Source organism: Ptychodera flava, chromosome 15 (genome assembly GCF_041260155.1).
Source record: "Ptychodera flava strain L36383 chromosome 15, AS_Pfla_20210202, whole genome shotgun sequence".
Lineage (NCBI taxonomy): Eukaryota > Metazoa > Hemichordata > Enteropneusta > Ptychoderidae > Ptychodera > Ptychodera flava.
The window spans coordinates 13,326,567-13,349,884 of NC_091942.1; the positions used below are offsets into that span (position 1 = coordinate 13,326,567).

A 23,318-nucleotide genomic window follows, 5' to 3' on the forward strand; every position below is an offset into this window, starting at 1 on the left:
GGACGTCATTCTCTAAGAACCCTTCGATTATCACGGATAATTAAATACTGGATAAAACTCATTCACAGTGATGATACTAGATACATCAAACAATGCTATAATTATCAATTTGAAATGGCCTCGAAGGGTTATATGTGTTGGGCAAAACATGTCAAAGATATTTTGTTCACTTTTGGTTTTGGTATTATTTGGGAATCACAGAATGTAGGGAATGAGTCTGTATTTCTTCATGATTTCAAACAACGATGTAAAGACATAGGATCACAACAATGGAAAATGAACCTGGAAATGTATTCAAAGTTAGATACATATCGTTTGTTTAAAAACAGTTTGATAGTTGAGGATTATTTGAAAGTTATAAAGATTGATATTTTTAGACGAGCCTTGTGTAAATTTTTAGTCTCTAACCACAATCTTCTCATTGAAAGTGGAAGATCAGAGAAAATTCCAAGAGAAAGGAGAATATGTCAGATGTGTAAATTAAATCAGGTGGAAACTGAATTTCACTTCTTTTTAGTTTGCCCTGTATTTCATAATTTAAGACAAGCTTTTTTAACATTATTCTTTTGGGAGTTACCATCACATAGCAAATTTTCAATTCTTTTATCATCAAGAACCCAAATACTTTAATTAATCTATCTAAGTTTATATTTTACGCTTTGAAGTCAAGAGAAAAGTCACTCAGAAACGAACCGCTGTAAATTTCATGTTGTTTAGTTTTATGCATATTCGCCTCACTGTGTCGAAACTTATTTCTTATTTTTGTACTGTATTGTAAATAAGGCCGGAGGCCTCTATTACTGAATAAATTATATGTCTGTCATATATACTACACTGTATGCGTCTGTCTATATATAATTATATATATATATATATATATATATATATATATATATATATATATATATATATATATATATATATATCACAGCAATATTGACATTATATATTATTGCCTGAATACATGGGTTTATGTGCCCGAGAGTACGTGACAATTTGCCCAACGCCAGGTGGGCAAATTTTCTCCTGCTGCGAGGGCACATAAACCAATGGGTTCAGGCGAAAATATTTTTATTACATGCCTCTTCACATGCAGTTGATGCTGTATGACATTTAATTACATGCAGGGCATTTTCAAATAATGTTATCATTATCGACCAGTTTGAAACAGATTTTAACGAAAGTCATAATAGCAGTGCGCGCATGGATATTTACATCTAGCGTTAATCAATTACTTTCATGTCGAAAATGTTGAAGGGCTTCACCGGACCGGGTAACTATGGAAACCGGTCAGTACATCGTCTGCATCGTTCACACAGCCCGCTAATTCCCCGGATGTTCCTATGCAAATCAATGCACTGATTTGCACTCACATCGAGGCATGTAATAATCAGCATTATAGTAGTGGAAATGTTTCTCTTCATTGATACGGTATTACCTTTATTCTTTATATCTTGCCAATGTTATTATAGTTTCACGGTGTGTGTGAAAAGAGGTTGCGGGCGATCTCTATACTCTCATTTCGTGAACAGAGAAATTTCTCATAAAAACAGAATGACAAGAATAATCACTTCTCGTGTTGTTCGGGAGCATTTATTTCAAGGCTGAGAGCGAAAGCAGCCCCATTGTTACAAAAGTAAAATCTCAAACAGGTGTGTAAAAACAAATCTATTTCAAGGAGAGTCGTTACGGTCAGAGGTAGGGTGATTTTCTAGACGGCGAATGAATCAAAGTGTTTTTTCGTGAATGCACCGTGGAATTTACCATTTATAAACCACCAAGCTCATCTGCCCACATTCAATTTTACCATAACCGTTCAGTCAAAGTTACTTCTAGGCAAGTAACCTGACAGCGTGAAATGTAATCGTGTATGCAAATAAGAAATCACGTGACTTGAAAATTTGTAGTTGTTTATTATTGGTTTACATATGATGATTATTTCTGCGATTTATCTCTATTGCAGGCGTTTCACTTTGCAATATGGAGATAAGTTACCAAAGCGACTTCCACAGTAGACGATGTTTATAGTGAAATGGGATGAAAACTTGATTCCCATCATGGCAAAATGCTATTATCTTGCAACTCACAAGAAAGACAGTCACCGCCCATAGTTTGGAATGCATACAGACAACGGAAGCCCGACTCTGCTATAGACGAGTCCGATTTGAAAACCATGTAGAGACTGTTGCCCGAGGAACGAACAACACCGGGGCTGTTCTGACCGCAGTACCCGCCGATATACTGTGACAGCTCGGACGGTCCGTCATACAGGCTTAGAACATCCCAATTATTCGTGCATAGGTCGTCATCGTCCTCCAGGAAAAAGTCGGTGAAATCAAGTCGCACTGTCTGGCCTTCCAACCCAGTGAATTCCCAGGTGTATATGCGTTCGTTAGGATAGACATCGGGCCAATTGGGTGACGTCACAACACCTGATCCTTCCGTTATGATCGTTTGAGAGAAATACGCTGTAATGGAATTTTGGTATAGAATTATCAGATATTGTGTTGACCATTAGATGAGGGGAGACAATAATCTTATTTCGTTTACGCTACCAACGATAACACTAAAATTAGGTGTTATATTTTCATTGTTTTGTTAAATGTTATTTAGTATTTTATTTTAGACAAAGAATTCAATAATTACCGATATCAGTTTTCAGTTCCAATTTAGGCTTGATTGGTTTTCACTGATATATCAGTTTATCTTTACTCTAATTTCTAACTTTTCCATTATCTTACCCTTGAACTCTAAGTTTAAAACATCTTGCGCATAAATGTCACTTTGCCTACATTACATCGCCTCATCGGATCAATTCTTGCTGAAAGAGTTGGATTTCAATGAACAAAATACATCCATGCATACAGAGAAAACTCTCCATTCTGTAAATTGTCCATGTTCTCAATTGTGAATACCACTGACAGATCAGTGAATTCTAAGTGTAGGTGAACCCCCATCCCACCCCACCTCCCGAATAATAACGACACGTATGATAAAACAAAGCGCATTTTAAAATTTCTTTGCTTTCATATAGTCTCGGGATGGGGGTGGTTGCCAATGGTCCTCAGTTCCAGTGTATACGATTACTTGAAGACAGTGTTGTATATTCTGAGCATCGACTGAGCCCTTGCTTTTGTTGATCTATCAACAACTACCCCCGGTACGTCACCTGATATTCTCTATGGAGTGGGTGGATGAGGGGCTTGGGGAACTATCGCAGTGGATTCGCTGTTCTGTTTTAATACCCACTGTTCTGGCTGAGGAAATATCACAAACACTCTAACACAGACTTAATTCCACGATGCCATTATCGTCAAGTGTGTTATTTCCTTTCCTTTGTATTCCCACGCTTAAATATCCACAACCAAAATTTTTCCAATCCCGGTGAAGACAGGCATGACCTATAATTTTCGGATGTTATGACAAAAAATGAAATGTTTCTGGTCAGCGCACGCATCACTTGAAAGCAATCGTGTTAACTATTTTTTCTTGTTTCTGAGGAGCAGAGATCGATGATGGAGAAAAGAAAGTATTAAAGTCTTAAGATGTACATCACATTAAAGTTATCTGGTAATTATATCTTTAGAAAGCAGACTGGTTGACCGGAACTACAACTTCATTTTTGGAGAGAAGCCATGACCAGAAACGTTTTTGAACTAACTGGGCGTGAGAATCATTTAATCTTGATTCATACTTACAAACATAATATCTAGCCAGAAATCCTGTGACACCACCAACGGGGCTGCTGGCTTCACCGTATTCGAGTAACAATTCGTTGCCTGGGGATTGAACGGTGGCCGGGAGCGAGTCGAAGCAATACGCTTCCACAACGGGGGAAGTGTCCTCGAGGCCATCTCGAAAGATTAGTCTTTCGTTGCTGTTGGCGCACGGCACGGCGCCCCCATTGTCCGGAGACAGTGTGAATTGAAAATTGAGAGTAATGACTGCGTCAACGGTATTTTGAGAGAACCTCAGTTCGCACCATCCGTCGGATGCAGATTGTATCCAGCGTGGTGACGAAATAACCCCGCGTACGTCTGTCAACACTGAACCGCAATCTACAGGCGGAAAAATAAGCAAAAAATGGTGTTTAAGTGAATATAAGCTTGGGCACACTGAGTTTGCGACTGGAGAGTTAGAGAGTTGTGGCAGTGCAGCGTTAGAATGCACCGAGTGAATGAAATTGCATATTGCAAGTATACACAAAATGTTTGTTCCAGACGAGACATTACTTAGTTCCTACTTAGGTTAGAATTACATTCAACTTACCCGCAAACACAATCAACTCCCAATGTTCAAGACCGGTCTCGTCCGGTACATACGGTACGGGACTTTGACTCGCACGGCTGATTGTACACGTGCCGCCAGCACGGCCACTTTCAGGTCCACCCGGAATGTAGTTGAAACCGTAGCAGACGAAAGCAGTTTCAGTAAGACAGATTTCTGCGCATTCCTGCCGAGTCGTGTTGACAAGAACGCGGTCTATGTCCGATTGATAACGAATTCTTGCGTTGTAGAGTGGTTTGAAGAACACCAAGTTTGTATCTACCGGGGTGAAAGGAGAAGAAACAAACACGCCATCAGACAGGTGGCAAGTCTGGTCTTTCGCAGAACACTTTTATTGCATCACAAGCTCCGATGACGTCTCGTCGAAATGTCAATTTAATGAAATAGAACAATTATACGTCAAAACAATATTTGTAAACACTTTTTCTTTTCACTGTGTTCAATTCGGCAAAACTGATCCATATACACCGGGCCACATGATCAGAAACAAAACTACAGCGTTGATACACGCCACTCGCTCTTACAGAACACAAAATGTGACATTTGCCGACCTCCTATGCAATGGAACTTGCTAAAACTTCTCTCAGTCACAAACACCAACTCTAAAATTACAAACACTTCGATTTCGATAACAGCATACACTTTGTAAAATACCTAGTACCGAGTTTGGCCATTTCATTAATGTTCGCTGGGCCAATGCAGTTATTAATCTAGATTGCGCCTCGGGGAGAGATGTACGGACTCTCTAATTTCCCCCAATGCTATTCTTTTCTACCACTTGCGGGGACTCATTTTAAAGCTCTTGGAGAAAGATAAGTTTTAACCGTCTTAGAGTTTTGAAAATCAGCAATTTATTTTTCCCCATAGAGTTAACACAGGGATTACTGCCATTTTGCAATTCAAATATCCGTAAATGCCAGGCAATGTGTTTAGTTTCAAACTTTGCAAGGCGACCCCTGAATTTTATTCTTGATTTGGTAAGAGTATGGTTGAAAGTTTCATCGAGGAAATTTTGAGCAATCGCTTAAGGCTTTCACTTTCGAGGCGTAACTTAAAGATGGAAGTAAAAGGTTCTGCGACGCAAATACCGTTAGCATATTTTTTGTTTGTTTTTTGGTACTCTTGTAAGAAAGACAGTTCGTCATTTAAAAACTGAAAAAGTGCTTGGAATTTTGGGAAAACGAATGCATGCTCTGCTTACACCGACATATTATCAGATCTTGGAATTTTAATATATTTGCAAGTTGTCTTTCTGACCACCCCAAGATCCAATGGTTCATTCCTTACCGCTTTGCAATCCAGTATCCAATGGGTCAAAGTGCAGTTTCCATTGGATCTGACATTTTTAATGTGCCTGATGGACGTCAACCTATCTTCTGTACTTATTACGATGGATAAATTATTGCCTGGCCCGGCGAGTTAGGCCTAATAGATGTGAAACGGTATTCACATCGGCTGAGTTTTGCATTATGTAAATTAACAAAATATCTGATTTTTAGGAGAACTGTTCATTTTACTTACTGCATTGGTATTCATCATCCAGTGACGGGCATTCATTGAAACCATCGCATCGAGAAATGTCAGGGAGACATGTGACGTCATTTCCGCGGCACTGAAACTCGTCAGTCTGACAGACCCTTGGATCTGAAAGCAAATAAATTAAGATGCCGATGCGATAAGTACTTGTCACATAAAATATTCAGATTGGATGACGTTGAAACGATCAACACGTAAAATATGTTGATCGTTTGTCGAAAGCTGTTTATTTCTCGGTGTTTCACACATCACATCATATCGTATAATATCATATCATATCGCATCATATCGCTATATGATATCTCACATCACTTCACTTGGCGTCATATCGCATTACCGCACAGCACCACATAGCAAAGAACAACACAACACAGCACAACATGGCATATCACAGCACAGCACAGCACGGCACAACGAAACACTGTACAGCATATCGCATCACATCACATCACATCACATCACATCACATCCCATCATATCACATTCCATCACATCATATCATATCACATCACATCATATCACGTCACATCACATCACATTGTATTAGATTAGATCACATCATGTATCATCACATCACGTCATATCACACACATCATATCACGTTCCATCACATCATATCACATCACATCATATCACGTCACATCACATCACATTGTATTAGATTAGATCACATCATGTATCATCACATCACGTCATATCACACACATCATATCACGTTCCATCACATCATATCACGTCATATCATACCACACCACATCACACCACACCACATCACACCATATCACATCACATCATATCACATCATATCACATCACATCACATCACATCATTCCACGTCATATCAAATTACATCAGATCAAATCAAGTCACATCACACCACATCACATCACACCACACAATATCACATCACACCACACCATATCACTTCACACCACACCATGTCACACCACATCACATCACACCACATCACATCACATCACATCACATCACATCACATCACATTACATCACATTACGCATTGATGAATAATCCATTACCATTTACATACCAGAAACAAAACCATACTCCGCTCTGAAACCAGGATAATGTACAACATCATCGGATTGGAACACCATGTACAGGTATCTGCCAGTCGAAAAGATGACGTCATCAACTTCACCACCACAGTAGAGTCCAAGCACAGCCGCCACGGGACCTTGACCATCGTATATGGTCAAAGTATCATAATTATGTATGCATCCCGGATTATCGGGTTCCAAGCTGAAGGAGGTGAAGTTTAGTTTCACCACGTGATTTTCCCCGGCATCGAAGCTGTAAGTGTATATTCTGTTTGGTGTGTAGTCTGAGGGCCAACCTGGTGACGTCACCGCTCCGGGGGCACTCGTGTAGTTTTGAGAATCAGTGTATTCTGTTGGTACAAAGCGTATTACATGAATGTTCGGTTATCTGCATAGAATATCATTTTGTATCATAATTTGTAAATTGGATAGAAATGATGTTTTACGAGTAAAATCAAATTTCACAAAAATAATTTTGTTACTTTGTCAATACTATTCAAATTTTGAGATAAGAACCTTTTCAGCCTTGTGGCCAATTCCTGCTTTGCTAGTCTGTAAGCTACTTCACAAGATTTGATCGGACATCCTTTATTTCGCTCTCAGTTCTCTTTCGCATATCTTGTCCTGTATCCAAGACAAACTTTTTTCACCTCTCTTGCTCTTCTATCGATAAAAAAAACTGCACACTCCCGGACATCGTTTGCCCGAATACTAGTATCTGCTTTTGTCTAACCTGCCTAAGTAGGAGAAGTTTCTCAAAGGGTAACACGTCTGGGTAGAGTAACAGTAGTTTGACGTTTGATGGCAGCCATGTGACACTAGATAAAAGCAGTAAGTTTGATGTTGCTGAGGGGTCGGATGGTAGAGATCGTAGGACCAATGATCAGAATACGGTAAAAATTTTAAAGAATGCATCGTAAAGTTGCTTTAAACATCCACCATGCTCCGCTTTTTAATTATTATTCAAATGAAAGTCTGTCAAAACGTTATTTTAAAAAAAAAGTACAGTATGCATGTCATGCAAAATCAAAAACTGTCAAATTTCGGAACGCGAAAAATGCAGATCGACTTGCTGACCATCCCTGTGCTAACATCTGCTAATATCCGTCACCCCTTAGTTCGGCCCGTCCATGCTTGATCGTGAGAACTCATACATGCTAGCACTGCTTTGGAGTCTGGTCACACAATGCTGTTTTAAGTATATTTTGTCAGGAAGCATTATCCTCTAAATCCATGTTCTACGAACAAAGACTGAGTAACGAGACACCTGTCTCGCTATCAGCTACAGTCACTCCACTGCGGTTTATCTTTCCCCGTTTACTGTTTAATAGCGATCTGTTAACATTTACGCCCCCATCCCTCCCCCTGAGTTAAGCTTTTATAACAGTCGTTGTTATTTCAGACTGGAAGTCGCCTTCAAAACTGAGATGTCGGTCATTGTTTGATGAAGCGTTAGAGAGAGAGACTGTAAGGTGTTTTGGCTATGACATTGCCACGTAAGATTTGAGAGATGCAAGTCGAAGAAACGTGAGCCCGTGTTGATGCACTCTTTTGAAGAGGCGACTCCAATGTGAACGACCGCGCCCACACGGGGTCAAGGTAGGATGTTGCTCCTGTCTTAATTATAATATTTGATAAAGCAAAGTTCCGTAACCCGCTTTTTTAGTAATAATAATAATAATATTTATTTCTGTAAAGCGCACTACACATACGTCTCAGTGCGCTTTACACATTTAAAATTGATAAAATACCAGCAAAACATGACAAACTTAAAATGTAAAAACAATCAAATTATGCTAAAACATTATGCTAAAAACGTACATAAAATAATGGAAATTTCTGCAGAGTAAAAAACAGTCAAAATACAAAAAAAAAATTATTAAAATTCCACGGACGAAGTCCGAGGGGACTTATAGATTGGGTCATGTCCGTCCGTCCGTCCGTCCGTTCGTTCACGCAGATATTTCAGACATGCCCCGGTCAATTTCTTTCAAACTTTGCACAAGGATAGTAATCTACCCCATACAGATGCACGTCGATTTGTTTCACAATGCGATCAAATTTGGCCGTGTTAGAGGACTTTTTAGTTTACACCTCCATAGACTCCCATGTATAAGGTAGTTCTCTATAGACTCCCATGTATAAGTCAGTTCTCCATAGACTCCCATGTATAAGGCCAAGAAAAATAAAAATTTAGTTTCTCATCGTATTCATTTTGCAAAAAGGATGCAGTGACACAGTTTTAAGTCCCCAAGGATGAAGTCCAGAGGGCTTATAGATTGGGTCATGTCCGTCCATTCGTCTATCCGTTCACGCAGATATCTCAGACATTTTGACAAAATGTCACGTGACCTCGGTGACCTTTGACCTCAAATTTACATATTTGTCCATAACTCAGTAACCACAAGTGCTACACCCTTCATATATGGTATGATGGGACACCTTATGACGCCACATATTATACCTCATTAATTATGTGCATATCTAATTTTGAGCGAGCCAATAGAGCTGGAGGTCTGATTTTTGGTATATAGGGATAACTTACTTGCCGACTTATTTCTGTTCTCATACGAGGCAGAATTTATCCAGAACCTTATCAAGCAGGAAAAGGTCTCTGTAGCTCGTACTTTCAACTTACATTTAGATACATAGACGATGTTATTTCATTGAATAACTCTGAATTCAGTAAATATCTCGCTATGATTTATCCTCCAGAATTGGAGATTAAAGAAACTACAGAAAACGGCCTCTTCTGCTTCATATCTGGACATTTTACTTGAATTTGACTCTAATGGTCACCTTTCTACTAGGCTATATGGCAAGAGAGATGATTTCAACTTTAGTATAATTAATTTTCCACACTCATCAGTAATATTCCACTCTCACCTGCTTATGGGGTATACATTTCCCAGCTTATTCGATATGCAAGAGCATGCAGTTCATATGGTGATTTTGTAGAGAGACATGGCCATCTCTCTTTCAAACTGTTAAATCAAGGTTACACCAGAGCAAGACTTGTCTCTACATTCAAACGCTTTTTTGGCAGGTATCGCAAGCTGGTAGATAAATACGATATCTCTCTTCGACAAATGATCACTGATGGCATCGGTGACATTGGGCCTTAGTTAGTGACCACTACCTATCTGACGTACAGATTGATATATGGCGGGTGCCACATGTGGGGCAGGATGCGCTTACTATTTTCGAAACACCTGACATCACTTCTTGGTCTTTTGGCCAGAGGTCCATATATCTTTCTTTCATGAATTTGACTTTGTTTGTGTACTGTCTATTTACTGTCTGTTCTGTGCTGTTTTGTGTCTATGTTTACAACTATTGTCTTACAAATTTTGACCTAGTGTTATTGGATTATGGATTGGTATGATTGCGATTATTTTAGCAATACAATTTTTTTTGACAAAATGTCACGTGACCTCAATGACCTTTGACCTTAAATATACATATTTGTCCATAACTCAGTAACCACAAGTGCTACACCCTTCATATTTGGTATGATGGGAGACCTTATGACGCCACATACTGTACCTCATTAATTATGCACATATCTAATTCTGAGCAAGCCAATAGAGCTGGATGTCTGATTTTTGGTATATAGGGATAACTATAGGATACAAATTTTTTGAAAAAATGTCATGTGAACTTGATTACCTTTTACCTAGAATATACGTTTATGTCAATAAATAAGTAACCACAAGTGCTATGTCTTTTATATTTAGTAGATGGGAGACCTTATGACAACACACGCTTTACCTCAGTAATTATGCACATATCTAATTCTGGCAAACGAATAGAGCTAGAGGTCTGATTTTGGCATATAGGGATTTATTAGCAATACAATTTTTTTTTAAAATGTCACGTGACCTCGATGACCTTTGACCTTGATTATACATAACTCAGTAACCACAATTTCTATACCCTTCAATTTTGATAGGATATTAGACCTTAAGATGTCACATCTTGTACCTCTATTATTATGCGCATATGTATTTCTTGGCTGGCCAATACAGCTAGAGGTCTGATCCTTTTTCCCGATTTAGAACCATAACTTAGACATGCCTCATGTGTTTCAAATTGGGAACAATGACATAGACCTATGTGTCCATAGATCTCAACATATACACTCCAGTGATACTTCTTAATGACCACATTTCCCTGCCCAATCAAGACTAATACTCCTATTAGAAGTGGGGACTACGTCATTGTCAATGACTTGTTGCACCTGAATCGGAAAGCATTCTGCTCTTTTCAGGTTGCCGAATTCGCTTGACATTTTTCGTGATTCGCCATCTGCAGCTAATCTAGGACTACTTTCACGAAATCATCGCCCGGCAGTCTGTCTGGTTTTTTTTTTTTTCATAACAGTTCCATGTCAAACTGGTAGTATTTCCTTCAGATATGACGTATATGTGAAGAACTGTACGTGAAAATGAAAAGCGTGTCGAAAAATTGGCCTGGTTAATTTCTTTTCGAATGGAATACATCTTTGACACTCGTTTCCGTATGTAAAATATCTCAAACAGCCGTCAATCTATTTTGAGTTTTGCCGATTGAATTTTGCCGAGTAATGTGATTCGGTAGGTAAACCAAATTTTGACAGTGATGGTCGAGCACAAAACTACGAGAAATACAAAACTCGAAATGGATGAGGCAGTGTCAGAAGTTTCTGAGCGACTGAGTTTGATATTTACAATGATGACGTTGTCGACGGTTATTTGGTGATGTTTTAACATATACACTGTGAAAATATTTGTATGTATACTTTTGCAGAAAGGTCAGCTTACCTGTCCTGTACGATCCCACAAAGCCTTGCGCAACATCGCTGGGTTTGTTTGTCTCTCTGTAGGTGATCAGCACATCACCACCATTAGAATCTACGAATCTCGGCAAGGTTTCCAAACAAAACTGGCCAAGTATCGGCGAGGATGACGTTGATCCATCATAAATTGTGATTTGGCTGTAACTATTGGTGCAGTCGTCAGACGCGATGGGTGTTAATACACTGTCGAAATTGATGCGTACACTTGCGTCCGTTGAGGGCGGTGTGATAGATATCGATATATCGCAGTCACCATCGGCCTGAGTTTGAATCCATCTGGGAGATGCCAGCTTGCCCTTGTCCGCGCTGAAAGTGACCCCGCAGCCTGAATTAAGAGGACAGTATTTCATATCATAAGTTTTCAGGAAAAATTATGTGACATAATTTTTAATTTTTAAAGTCTTATACTTTTGCTCAAACTCCTCGATGAAACTTTCAATCATTCTCTTACTAAATCATCAATAAAAATCAGGGGTTGGTCACCTTACAAAGTTTGGGACTAGAGAAACAAATTACTTAACATTAACCGATGTTTTAAATTCAAAATGGCCGCCATCCTTGTATTAAATCCAATGGGGAAATAAAATTTTCGATTTTCGAAAAACTGAGATGGTGAAAATTGTTTTAACTTCAAGAGCTTTAAAATGATTCCCCACACTTTGTAGATCAGAAAAAAAAAACTGCAAAAATTGAAGAGTCCGAGTATCTATCCCGAGGCGCATTCTACCCTAAGAAGCAGGTCCAAAATTTTAAAGATCTGGGAGTAAGATAAATTTTGGAGCTGTATTCGCAGCTTATATTATGACGGTGAATAGAAACTTCATGTTAAGGAATTTAAAGCAAATTATCACTTTTATCAACTGCTGTATGTCCTGTGTCTTATGTCAGACACTCCAAAAATGCACTTAGAATGTGTCCCGGACTAGTAAAACCTCACTGCTAGCTTTAGCTTGTGTTGATTTATTCTTGAATTTTTAGAGAGACTTTGATCTTCTTGTTTTCGTTACAATCGAAAAACCAATTTTTCCCCATAGTATAGATTTAAACACGGTTACTCTTATACCCTAATTGGGACAGAGTAACTGTGATTGAACATCATAGACAGCGAAGGCCATTTTGAATTTTTCGGATATCGTGAAGTTTGGTGTAATTTGTTTCTACATGTGCTATGTGACTTTCTGCTTTTCGTCCCTGATTATGAAAGAAAGAGTTTCTTCTCCTAGGCAAAGTAACAAAAACGTTTAGAACATTCATTTTAAGGAAGAATGCGTACCAGGGACAGATATTCTGACTCTCAAATTTTTCAAATTCTTTTCTGGTCTACCACTTGAGGGGGCCTATTTTAAAGCTCGGGGAGTGAGAAAAATTTTCAACGTCTTCGTTTTTTCGAAATTTCGAAAAATTAATTTTTCCCCATAGACTTAATACAGGGATGGCAGCTATTTTCAATTCCAAACATCTGAAAATAAATGTTAGGTAATTCGTTACTCTAATATCAAACTTGCGTGGTGACCCCTGAATTTTTATCATTGATTTGGTAAGAGTGTGATGAAAGCTGCATTGATTTAGGCGCGTACTTCCTTAAGATGGGTAAGCTTGGTGCTAACGAAGTGGAAGGGTAAGACGCGAGTACTACAGGCTGACTTTGACCTCTCACCTTGATAATCGTTGATATCCCAATGTTCTATGTTGTTTTCAGTCTCTGAGATGCTCACTGGGTACTCTACACTGTTGCTGAGGATACACTCGCTGTTGTCGTTGTCGAAGTCGAACGACAAGCATAAAAAGTCGACTTGCTGGAGGCAGCTGTTGGCGCAATCGACTGCCGTTGAGTTCAGAATCCTGCGTCCGATATCGTTGTCGTCACTCAACTTGGCTCCGTAGGTAGGCTCGAAGTGAAGCAGGTTTGTAACTATTGAGGGAACAGATTAATGAACGGTTGCACAAATACCAGAAATATGTGTAGAAAGTTTAATATCTGCATCAAATATATAAGGCCGCGTGAGTTGATGTTCAGAGAAATTTGAATATGACATTGAACGCGCGAAGAAATAACACACAAGTAGTATGATAAACCTACTCTTCTGGTTAGTAATGAAGAATAGGCTGTTTATCATATACTAGTAGTGTCGTCTGTTTTGAAAAACTTTCATTTCGTCGATTAATGCATGAGAACGGTGTCCATGTTTCCTATTGACCGATTAGACCAGGGTGAAAAAAGCCAATTGTCATCAAACTTATAATTTACGCGAAGACCCGAACCGTTCAGTCGTCTTTCACTTGAAAGGAATACGTTTGTCCTGCAAATTTACTGATTGTATCCCTTTTTTATTATGTTGGATGCAGCTGGAAATTTCAGTATTGGATATGATTCATAATGAAATCATAACTATTGGCTACATAAAGTTGTAGTTAACATGCTACACATCTTTATATATGACGTTTGTAGTAGACATACCGCATGAAGTCTCGTCATCTCGTAATCGACAGTTGGGGGCGCCATCACATCGCAGGGATTCGGGGATGCATGTACCAGTGCTGCACTGGAACCGGCCATCTGAACAACGGGGCGCTGTTTAAGTGACAAAAAAAACAGTATTGTCAAAAACAAAATATTTCTGTCTAATGTATCCAGTGACTGTCTATACTTCATGTTGTACAAAAATCTAGGAATTCTAGCACGAACTTTAAGTTTTTACATTGTTATGATCATTTGGTAATTAAAAAAATCAGAAAATGATTTCTGACTTTCTGAAGGCCTTCCTTAAACCGGCCAAAACGATCCGGAAACTGTGTACACTGGAAACAGATATGAACACTTTCAAGCAGATATAAAACAGCCATAAATTATATGATTGAATTTTACACATTGCGCTATATAACTGTCGGCAAGTCCCTTTCCGCCATTTCCCGTTGATGATTGTAGGGTGTTCCGTTTAGTACCAAACCGTGAGGAACTTTGGTATGGACATATTAAAAAGTTCTAATTGTGGAAAAGTTACTATTAAGATTGCCATCATGATTTCAACACAAGGCCTGACATCAGGCATGCACTGGTGGAGTTGGTGATGATGATGATGATGATGATGATGATGATGATGATGATGATGATGATGGTGGTGGTGGTGGTGGTGGTGGTGGTTGGTGGTGGTCATGGTGACTTGGGAGGTTGTACACGGAAATGAGAGAATGTGATAGTGTCAGTATACGACAGAACACTCACATGAAAGAAACTCGTACTCAGCACGGAATCCTGGGAACTCCACGTCATCATCAGATTTAAATCGCATGTGAAGGTACCTGTCGGATGACGTAATGATCTGATCGATATCGGTGCCACAGTACACTCCGATCAACGGCGCCAAAGGACCTTGACCGTCGTAGATGTGGAGAATGTCATGGTCATGTATACAACCCGGGTTATCAGGTTCCAAACTAAAAGCAGTGAAGTTTAGGCGAACGCGTTGAGTTGCCCCGGCATCGAATTCGTAGAAGTATTGCCTGTTCGGAGTATAGGCGGATGGCCATGCTGGTGACGTAACAACTCCTGGTGAACTGGTCAAATACTCAGTATTGCGATATTCTGTAAACGAATGTATTGAAACATTTCATTGAATAATTATAACTTGAATTGAAACCTTAATAACCGTAACCTTGATAACTTTTCAATATTTCTGTGTATCAACTACACTTTCTGGGTCTACTCAGGAAGAGAAGGTTCGAGTGCACGGTGTATCTGGCTTGTCAGTAACGGTTGAATTTGTGTGACGTTGATTTTATTATTGAAACCAGATATGAACTGTAAATGCTCACGTGTTTCATTATATATTGCAGTTATGTGTAAATTTGAACCTTTGCTACATGTTTGCAACTTCATTGAAAGTATTATGATCAACATAATAAACAATATTCACCACAGATTAACTCTATAGGTCATTAAATATTCAAATATGTAATTAGCTGAAATAAAAATAATTCCTTCAAACTATATATTCCAAACTTTGAAAGCTCATTAGATATGCAAACTATAAATTAGCTGACATGAAAACTTAAGTGCGAAATGACTTCCAATATTGGTATAACCTGGTATAATCGTCAGTGTACATAGCATGTTATGCCAACTTTGATCAAATAAATCCAAGTATATATCCCTAATTAGGAAAGTTAATTAAATCCACATATTAGGAATTGGCTGAAGCAAAAATACTTGATGCCTTTCAATAATATTAGCCTACATAATAGTATCTTTAATGTACATAGCAAGTTTCATCAATTTTGGTCATGTAAATTCAAATATATATCCCTAATTTCAAAAATTCGTTAAATGTGCAAATTAGGAGCTGGATGAAGTAAAAATGCTAAATGACTTTCAATAATGTCGTATCGTAGCATCTTTAATGTACATAGCAAGTTTTGTCAACTTTGGTTTAGTCAATACAGATAAATATCCCTGATTATGAAAGTTCATTAAATATGCAAATAAGGAATTGGCTAAAGTTCAAATGCTTAGTGACTTTCAATAATGTTCTATCATAGTATCTTTTAATGTATATAGCCAGTTTCATCAACTTTGGTCTCGTCAATTCAGATAGATACCCCTAATTAGGAAAGTTCATAAAATATGCAAATTAGGAATTGGCTAATGTAAAAATGCTGAATGACATGTAATAATGTTCTATCATAGTATCTTTAATGTACATAGCAAGTTTCATCAATTTTGGTTATGTAACTTCAAATATATATCCTTAATTTCAAAAATTTATTAAATATGCAAATTAGGATTTGGATGAAGTAAAAATGCTAAATGACTTTCAATAAGGTCAAATCATAGTATCTTCAATATGCATACCCGGCAAGTTTCGTCAATTTTGATCGAGCAAATTCAGATATATACTCCTAATTAGGAAATTTCATTAAACATGCAAATTAGTAATTATCTTTCACGTCACCCCTTAATATCTTTCAAAGCTGATATACCTTGGTGTGATCAACATTTGTAGCGAATCTCATCAAATTATGTGCCGTCGTTGTCAATATATATCAGTTTTTTTTCTAAAATCGTTAATTATGCAGATGAGCAAAGAGTAAGCAAGCCACACCCACCAAAAACTAATCAGTTCTTGCCATTTGCAAACTGAATCTATGTACCAGATTTGATTCTGATCTGATGAGCCGTTTTTGAGATATTGAGTACACAGACAGACAGACACACAGACACACAGACACACAGACACACAGACAGACAGACATCGCTGCAACATATGCTCACGTGTGTCAACACGTGAGCAAAAAATGAATTCGTTTGCAAGACAGAACCACACCTGTAAACTTTAAAACCGTAAGTAACACTGTATTGGCTGGGGTTTTTTTCAATGCTACTATAGGGAGTCGATCAAACCAACGTGGTTGGAATACGAAACTAGTTATACTGCAAAAATCGTCAGTTGATACAGTTACTGAGTGTTTGAAGATACAAGTAATAGTTCAGTTGCAAAAACTTCCACCAATACTGTTCCAATGTATATCTGTCATCTCATTGTGTCTAACAAAGGTCTCTAACAAAAGAAAATACTCTGCGTCAGATTGTTTGGGACAGCTCCCTGTTTGACATAAGAGTGCTGATTGATTGTGAGTATAGTCTGACTTAAAGTGTACTGGCCGAGAACGGCTTAGGAGTCGAACATATTAGTTGCTTCCAACTCCACTTCCAGAAAGTAATGTCAAACTTCTTTACTTGAAATATATCATTATTATTGTCATCATCAAATGCTGTAACCTGGTAACAGTATCTTACCAACGCTATGGGAACCAACGAATCCTTGGACAACATCTGATGGTTTGTTGATTTCTCTGTATGTTATCAGTACTGCATTGGTATCTGTATTCACGCTAGACGGCAAAGTCTCCAGGCAGTATTCACCAATGATGGGTGTCAACGGTGTAGCACTTAACCCTCCATAGATCTTGACCTCACTGAAGCTACTGGAACAGTTGGACCCTGTGGTCGGTGCTACAGCTGTAAAGTCAACGGTGATCTGAGCATCTTCTGCGGCACGAGAGATAGTGACGTCACAGTCTCCATCGGGTTGATCTAGGATCCATCTTGGTGTCGCTAGATTTCCTGTTTCCGCTAAAAGCGCTGATCCACAATCTGATTGTAGAAGGTAAAGAAAAGGCATATTCATCATCATCATCATCATCATCATCATCATCATCATCATCACCATCTTCATCATCATTATCACTCCATAAATATTATCATCGTCATATTCATCATTTACAAATAACATTTATTACGTAACATGTACCGATTTTTGAAAGTCGAATTGGCCGCCATCTTTGTGTTAACTCTAAGGGAGAAAATTATATTACCTTCGCTTTCCAAAACACTTTAAGACGGGAAAATTTCTCTTATACCAAGAGCTTTAAAATGAGCCCCCACAAGAAGAAGACCGGAAAAATATCGAAAACAATTGAGAGCCCGAATATATACACTAGGCGCATTCTACCATAAATGGAAGAACTCACCCGGAAAGTTAACGATATCCCAGTGTTCAACGTTTGCGTCAGTCTGTGAGATGGTTACATTGTACTCAGCATTGCTGAGTCGACAGTCGCTGGTGTCGCTGTCGTAATCAAAGGAGAGACAGAGAAAGTCTGCTTCTTCGAGACAGTGTTCTGCGCATGCTTGTTTCGTCAGATTGGGAACCACTCGACCGATTTTGCTGCTGTCATTCACCAGTGCTTGATAGGTTGGTTCAAAATAATCAAATATTGTGCCTGTGGCAAATAGAAAAATAAATAGATTCTGTTGTATAAATTTCGGGCATTAGTGAAAAGCACACTTTCTTAACAGTGTTGTCTCATACCCAATATCTGTACTGCACTCAATAATGGCTCTGTGCAACTATCAGAATGCAAAAGTAAAGTGAATCCGTTTTGTTGTAAACAAATTAGTAAAGATCTCAAACACTTTTCCTTGTTTCGACGGTGAATGTGAAAATTTATCGGAAAACGCTCGCATTGCTGTTTATGTCAGATATCTGTCAACCAAGCGATGTCTTTTCACGGTCAATAATCCGAATCACAGCATCATCATCATCCAGACTTCATTGCTGAAACACTCACTTTGATTTGCGTGATGTAAAGATGTACCAACGATTACGAGAACCACGAAATCAGTGCAAAGACGTACAGGTCCTGTTGTAATTAATGTCTAGGAGACCTTTTTTCATATTACCTGTAATTGCTGCAAAGTGCTTCGCTTTACCTACCACACGTATTTTCGTCGTCTCGAAATGGACAATTAGGTTCCCCATCACATCTCAGCGCTTCTGGAATACATGACCCGGTATTGCACTGGAAGAGACCGTCCGGACACCTCACAGCTTCTATCAAAATTAGATGATTAATTTAAATCATATTCAGTCTCGAAGCTCGTGTTAAAAGATTTCTAAAACGCGAGCGTTGCTTGTCAGAAAATGATTTGATCTCGAATCTGAGTTTGCAAATGTCGTGTACATGTCTAGTTATAAACTACTAGTTTGATCGTGGGAGAATGAGTGCATTGTCATATTCAGAGACGCACTTTCATCCAGCTGGATTTGATCAATCGATAATTCTGCCTCATATCATTAAGCTTGCAGAAAAAATGTAAATAAACAAACAAACAAATCGGCTCTGTGATTTTTAGAATAACATGTAGGAAAGGTAGTAGCGAGACACAGATTTGGAAGATGAGAGGGTTTGGCCTGGGGTTTTGTTGTTTGGTTATCTAATACATCGTTGTTATAGATAAAGATGTTACAGCAATCGCTCGACCTTTCACCTTAAGAAGACTACTATGCTACATAATACGTCAATTATGAGTCGAATGTGTCCTGTTCCAAGCTCTGTTTAATGCAATGTTAAACGTTGTCTACATTATTGTACTTCATCACGCCGTTGTGAGGTTCACAATGTACATCATTTGGTCACGTCAATGTCAATGACTCACCTACGCTCACGTCACCAGAGATGACTATTTGCAGAAGCACTACTACAGTCAGAATCCGATGATATCCGATCACCATGGCTACTGTGTTTATCTGTAGACATCAAGGAAAAATTATTAGGAAATATATTCTGCGTTAACCACCGGATTCCTTAGTGGAAACTATGCATCTGATAAACTCGTCACGTAAAATAAACAGACATGAAATTTAGTTATGATTTTCTTTGGAAAACAAGCCCATATAACAAAAAGCGAGCAGTGTAAACGGAAAAGACAGCGCGTGCACGGACTAAAACACCACTCTAGAGATTACAGACTGAATAAAAAACATTTTGAAAACATTTTAATTGATCACATACACACTATTTTCCGAGCTACACGAAAAATTACGAGACCTTACGCGCTGTGATACGTGAAGGATACAACCTCCCGACACCCAGGACAAACAACACAAAAGTTATCAATACTTTTAAGCTCAGGCAACTGGTAATTGTCTGTGATTTAAGCTATTAAGGTACACAAAAGTGTCACACTGACGGAAACCGACGAGTAGATGAAATGTCCAAGTCTCGAGAGACCTTGCACGGATATGGAAATCGTCTGTTCCGTGTTCCATTCCATGTCACCTCAAAATCTGTGATTTAGATATGACTAATACCCGTCGCTTGAATGTCAAAAATCGGTAAATGTTAGGTAATTTTTTTCTCCAGTACCAAACTTTCCACAGTGACCCCTGAATTTTATTTTTATTTGGTAAGGATATGGTTGAAAGTTTCATTGACGGAGGAGAGTTTGATCAAAAGTTTAGGTGTTTCAATTTCGTGGCGCATACTACCTTAAGCAAACTGTCGTGGATTTTGTACCTAGGAGGACCCGATAGTTGCACCAGGAGTCTGCACAGGACCCAGCCCGACACTCGTCATGCTGAAGAAGTAATTTGATGTATCATGTACAAACTACATACTTACTTACTCCGTGGAGTGTATGGTTTTTCGGCGCAATCTCTGCCTCCAATCAGTTGAAACTTTGGTTGTAGAGATTTTTATAATCACGGAACTGAATCTTCAATGAAATTGCATTCTGTCAAGTCAACAACATACAGTCTCACGATTTTCCATGAAAATTCTCATGGTGTTTTCCTGAATTTTGCTGCTATGAGCATTTCAAAACCGGGGCTTATCCCCAACACCCCGGCAGTTCGCTTCTATCATTGTGCCGACTTTGGACATAAGTGTGCGAAATCAAAACCAAGCTGATCGACAAATTTGCCATTTGTCGATCCTTACGATCGCAAAAGCTGCTAAAATCACTAACCTTCGCTTCACTGTATGGAACATGCAGTCTTGAAGTTGATCAGAGTGCAAGAAGAGTTTATTTGTCTGTAAGGTGTGTTCTCTAATGTAGCATCGCTTGTTGTTTCACGTGATTGGAAGAATGGCCTTCAGATAACAGACAGATAGGATAATCCGACGTATTGATACAGTGTTGGAAGGATGAATGTCCTGATTGCAGATGTAGGATTCAATCGTGTGCCTTCTTCTGTGCAGGCAGACGACCGCCCGCACACGACCGACTTTTCTTTTGATCTTTACTGATTATTTTGACTTCAGACCTCATCGGCTGCGTTAGGTCAAAGCGCTTAATATTTCCTCCAAATATTATTTTCTTGCTTGCCCTAAATTGCCCGAAACGTTTTCAATATAAAAGACTATCGGAGTCATACACAGGTAACCATATCAAACACCGTGTTTTTCTCCGACTGAACGGACTGATCAAAAGCGTTACTGGCCCCCTGATATTGCGTTACTTGTTAACCTCTAATCGTTCTTTGTTGAAGTGAGAGCACTTGACGTTGGAATAAAATGGGACCATGAATAATTAAACTTGCTCTGTTGCAAACGAAACCCATTACGTCTGAATGCAAACCCCATTCTCCCCGAAACAAAAGTGTGGAAATGCGAAAATCCTACGACGAATTTACTGATTTTGAACTCTACCTAGACACAACGATGTAGGTTGTTTGAAGTTTTACTGCGGACAGCTTCTTAAACAACTGAACAAGAAGACATTTCCTTAATGTCGGAGTATCTCGCATTCATACGATTATCATGATATCGGTGGTAGATGGTGTAAATTTACAACCGATAATCGAAAGTGATCTACACTCCCTCTCTCTCTCTTATTCGTTTCGCATGCGCGTGTTTTTATCAATCCTTGGCCCCTTATGGGAAATACGTAAACACATGAAATTATATTCATTAATTGTACACTGACCTCTGACCTCTGTATAGATCATGGAACCACACTGCAGTTTTCGTTCATTCTAAGATGACTAGCTAGGTCACCGCATATTACACGCAAAGAGATTTCTGCGATACCTCGAGTTCACTGTGCTCGTCCGTACTTGCTGTTGATTCGAGGAACTCCTTATACAGTTGTTCGTTACAACCTGCACAACAGGTAAGCTTACAACCTGCAATTGATTAACGACTCGCAATTCTTCGCCGGTTTTTTTACTGACAAGGACTACGCCCCTAAGGACTACGCCCCTAAGGCAATTTTTTGCCCTGCTGTAAGCTTTTTTTGACCGTCCTCATACAAGATGCCACACTCGACCCCTTTCCACTTCATGACCGACTTTCATTGCCAACAAAACCGTTACTGTCATGCTGGTTTTTGAGAAAATTTACTTGCTGGCAGGCCGAAAAAACTGAGGAGATTTGGAAAATATATCATGTATGCTATGCAGAATCCGGAAAAATAAATTGTCAAATTTTGAAAAACATAAACATATTGCATGCCGGCATCCTGATCATCCATCCCATCACAAAATCTAATGAACCATCCTAAACTTAAGATCCTTCAGTATACTATAGACTTCAATATACTAATCTTTCAGACTATGTATGCATGCATATAATAATAGACACATAGATACATACATAGATAGATACATAGATACATAGATACATAGATACATAGATACATACATACATACATACATACATACATACATACATACATACATACATACATACATACATACATACATACATACATACATACATACATACATACATACATACATACATATACTAATCTTTCAGACTATGTATGCATGCGTACAAGAATAGACACATAGATACATACATACATACATACATACATACATACATACATACATACATACATACATACATACATACATACATACATACATACATACATACATACATACATACATACATACATACATACATGCATGCATGCATGCATGCATGCATGCATGCATGCATGCATGCATACATACATACATACATACATACATACATACATACATACATACATACATACATACATACATACATACATACGGAGAGAGAGACAGAGAGACATAGAGGGACAGAGAGGGGGAATTCAAACACAACCTCCCCTTTACTCCGAGTCTGACTATTACAAATCTATAAACACTGGTTGTACGTCCGTGATAAGCAGGAACCGCGCTGATACCGTTTTTTGTGGTTCCGGTCTGTGAAGTAACATGCTAGTCATGCAGACACAATCGTAAAGGCCATCGCTGTCAAATCGGACACAAAAAGAGGGCGCC

General features: G+C 38.6%; 1 protein-coding gene across 1 annotated transcript; it reads right to left on the reverse strand.

Annotated features, from left to right (window-relative positions):
* Positions 1–1,922: 1,922 nt before the first annotated feature.
* On the reverse strand, positions 1,923–21,185 carry LOC139151205 (cubilin-like). The gene is made up of 14 exons (XM_070723819.1): positions 21,026–21,185; positions 19,715–19,805; positions 18,993–19,109; positions 18,247–18,498; positions 17,513–17,869; positions 14,942–15,301; positions 14,177–14,290; positions 13,376–13,630; positions 11,684–12,043; positions 6,872–7,231; positions 5,809–5,931; positions 4,270–4,545; positions 3,699–4,058; positions 1,923–2,468 (listed from the first exon to the last, which is right to left on the reverse strand). Exons 2-14 carry the CDS (start codon positions 19,788–19,790, stop codon positions 2,056–2,058), a joined length of 3,423 nt encoding a protein of 1,140 aa, XP_070579920.1. The 5' UTR covers positions 19,791–19,805; positions 21,026–21,185; the 3' UTR covers positions 1,923–2,055.
* Between the last annotated feature and the right edge of the window lie 2,133 nt (positions 21,186–23,318).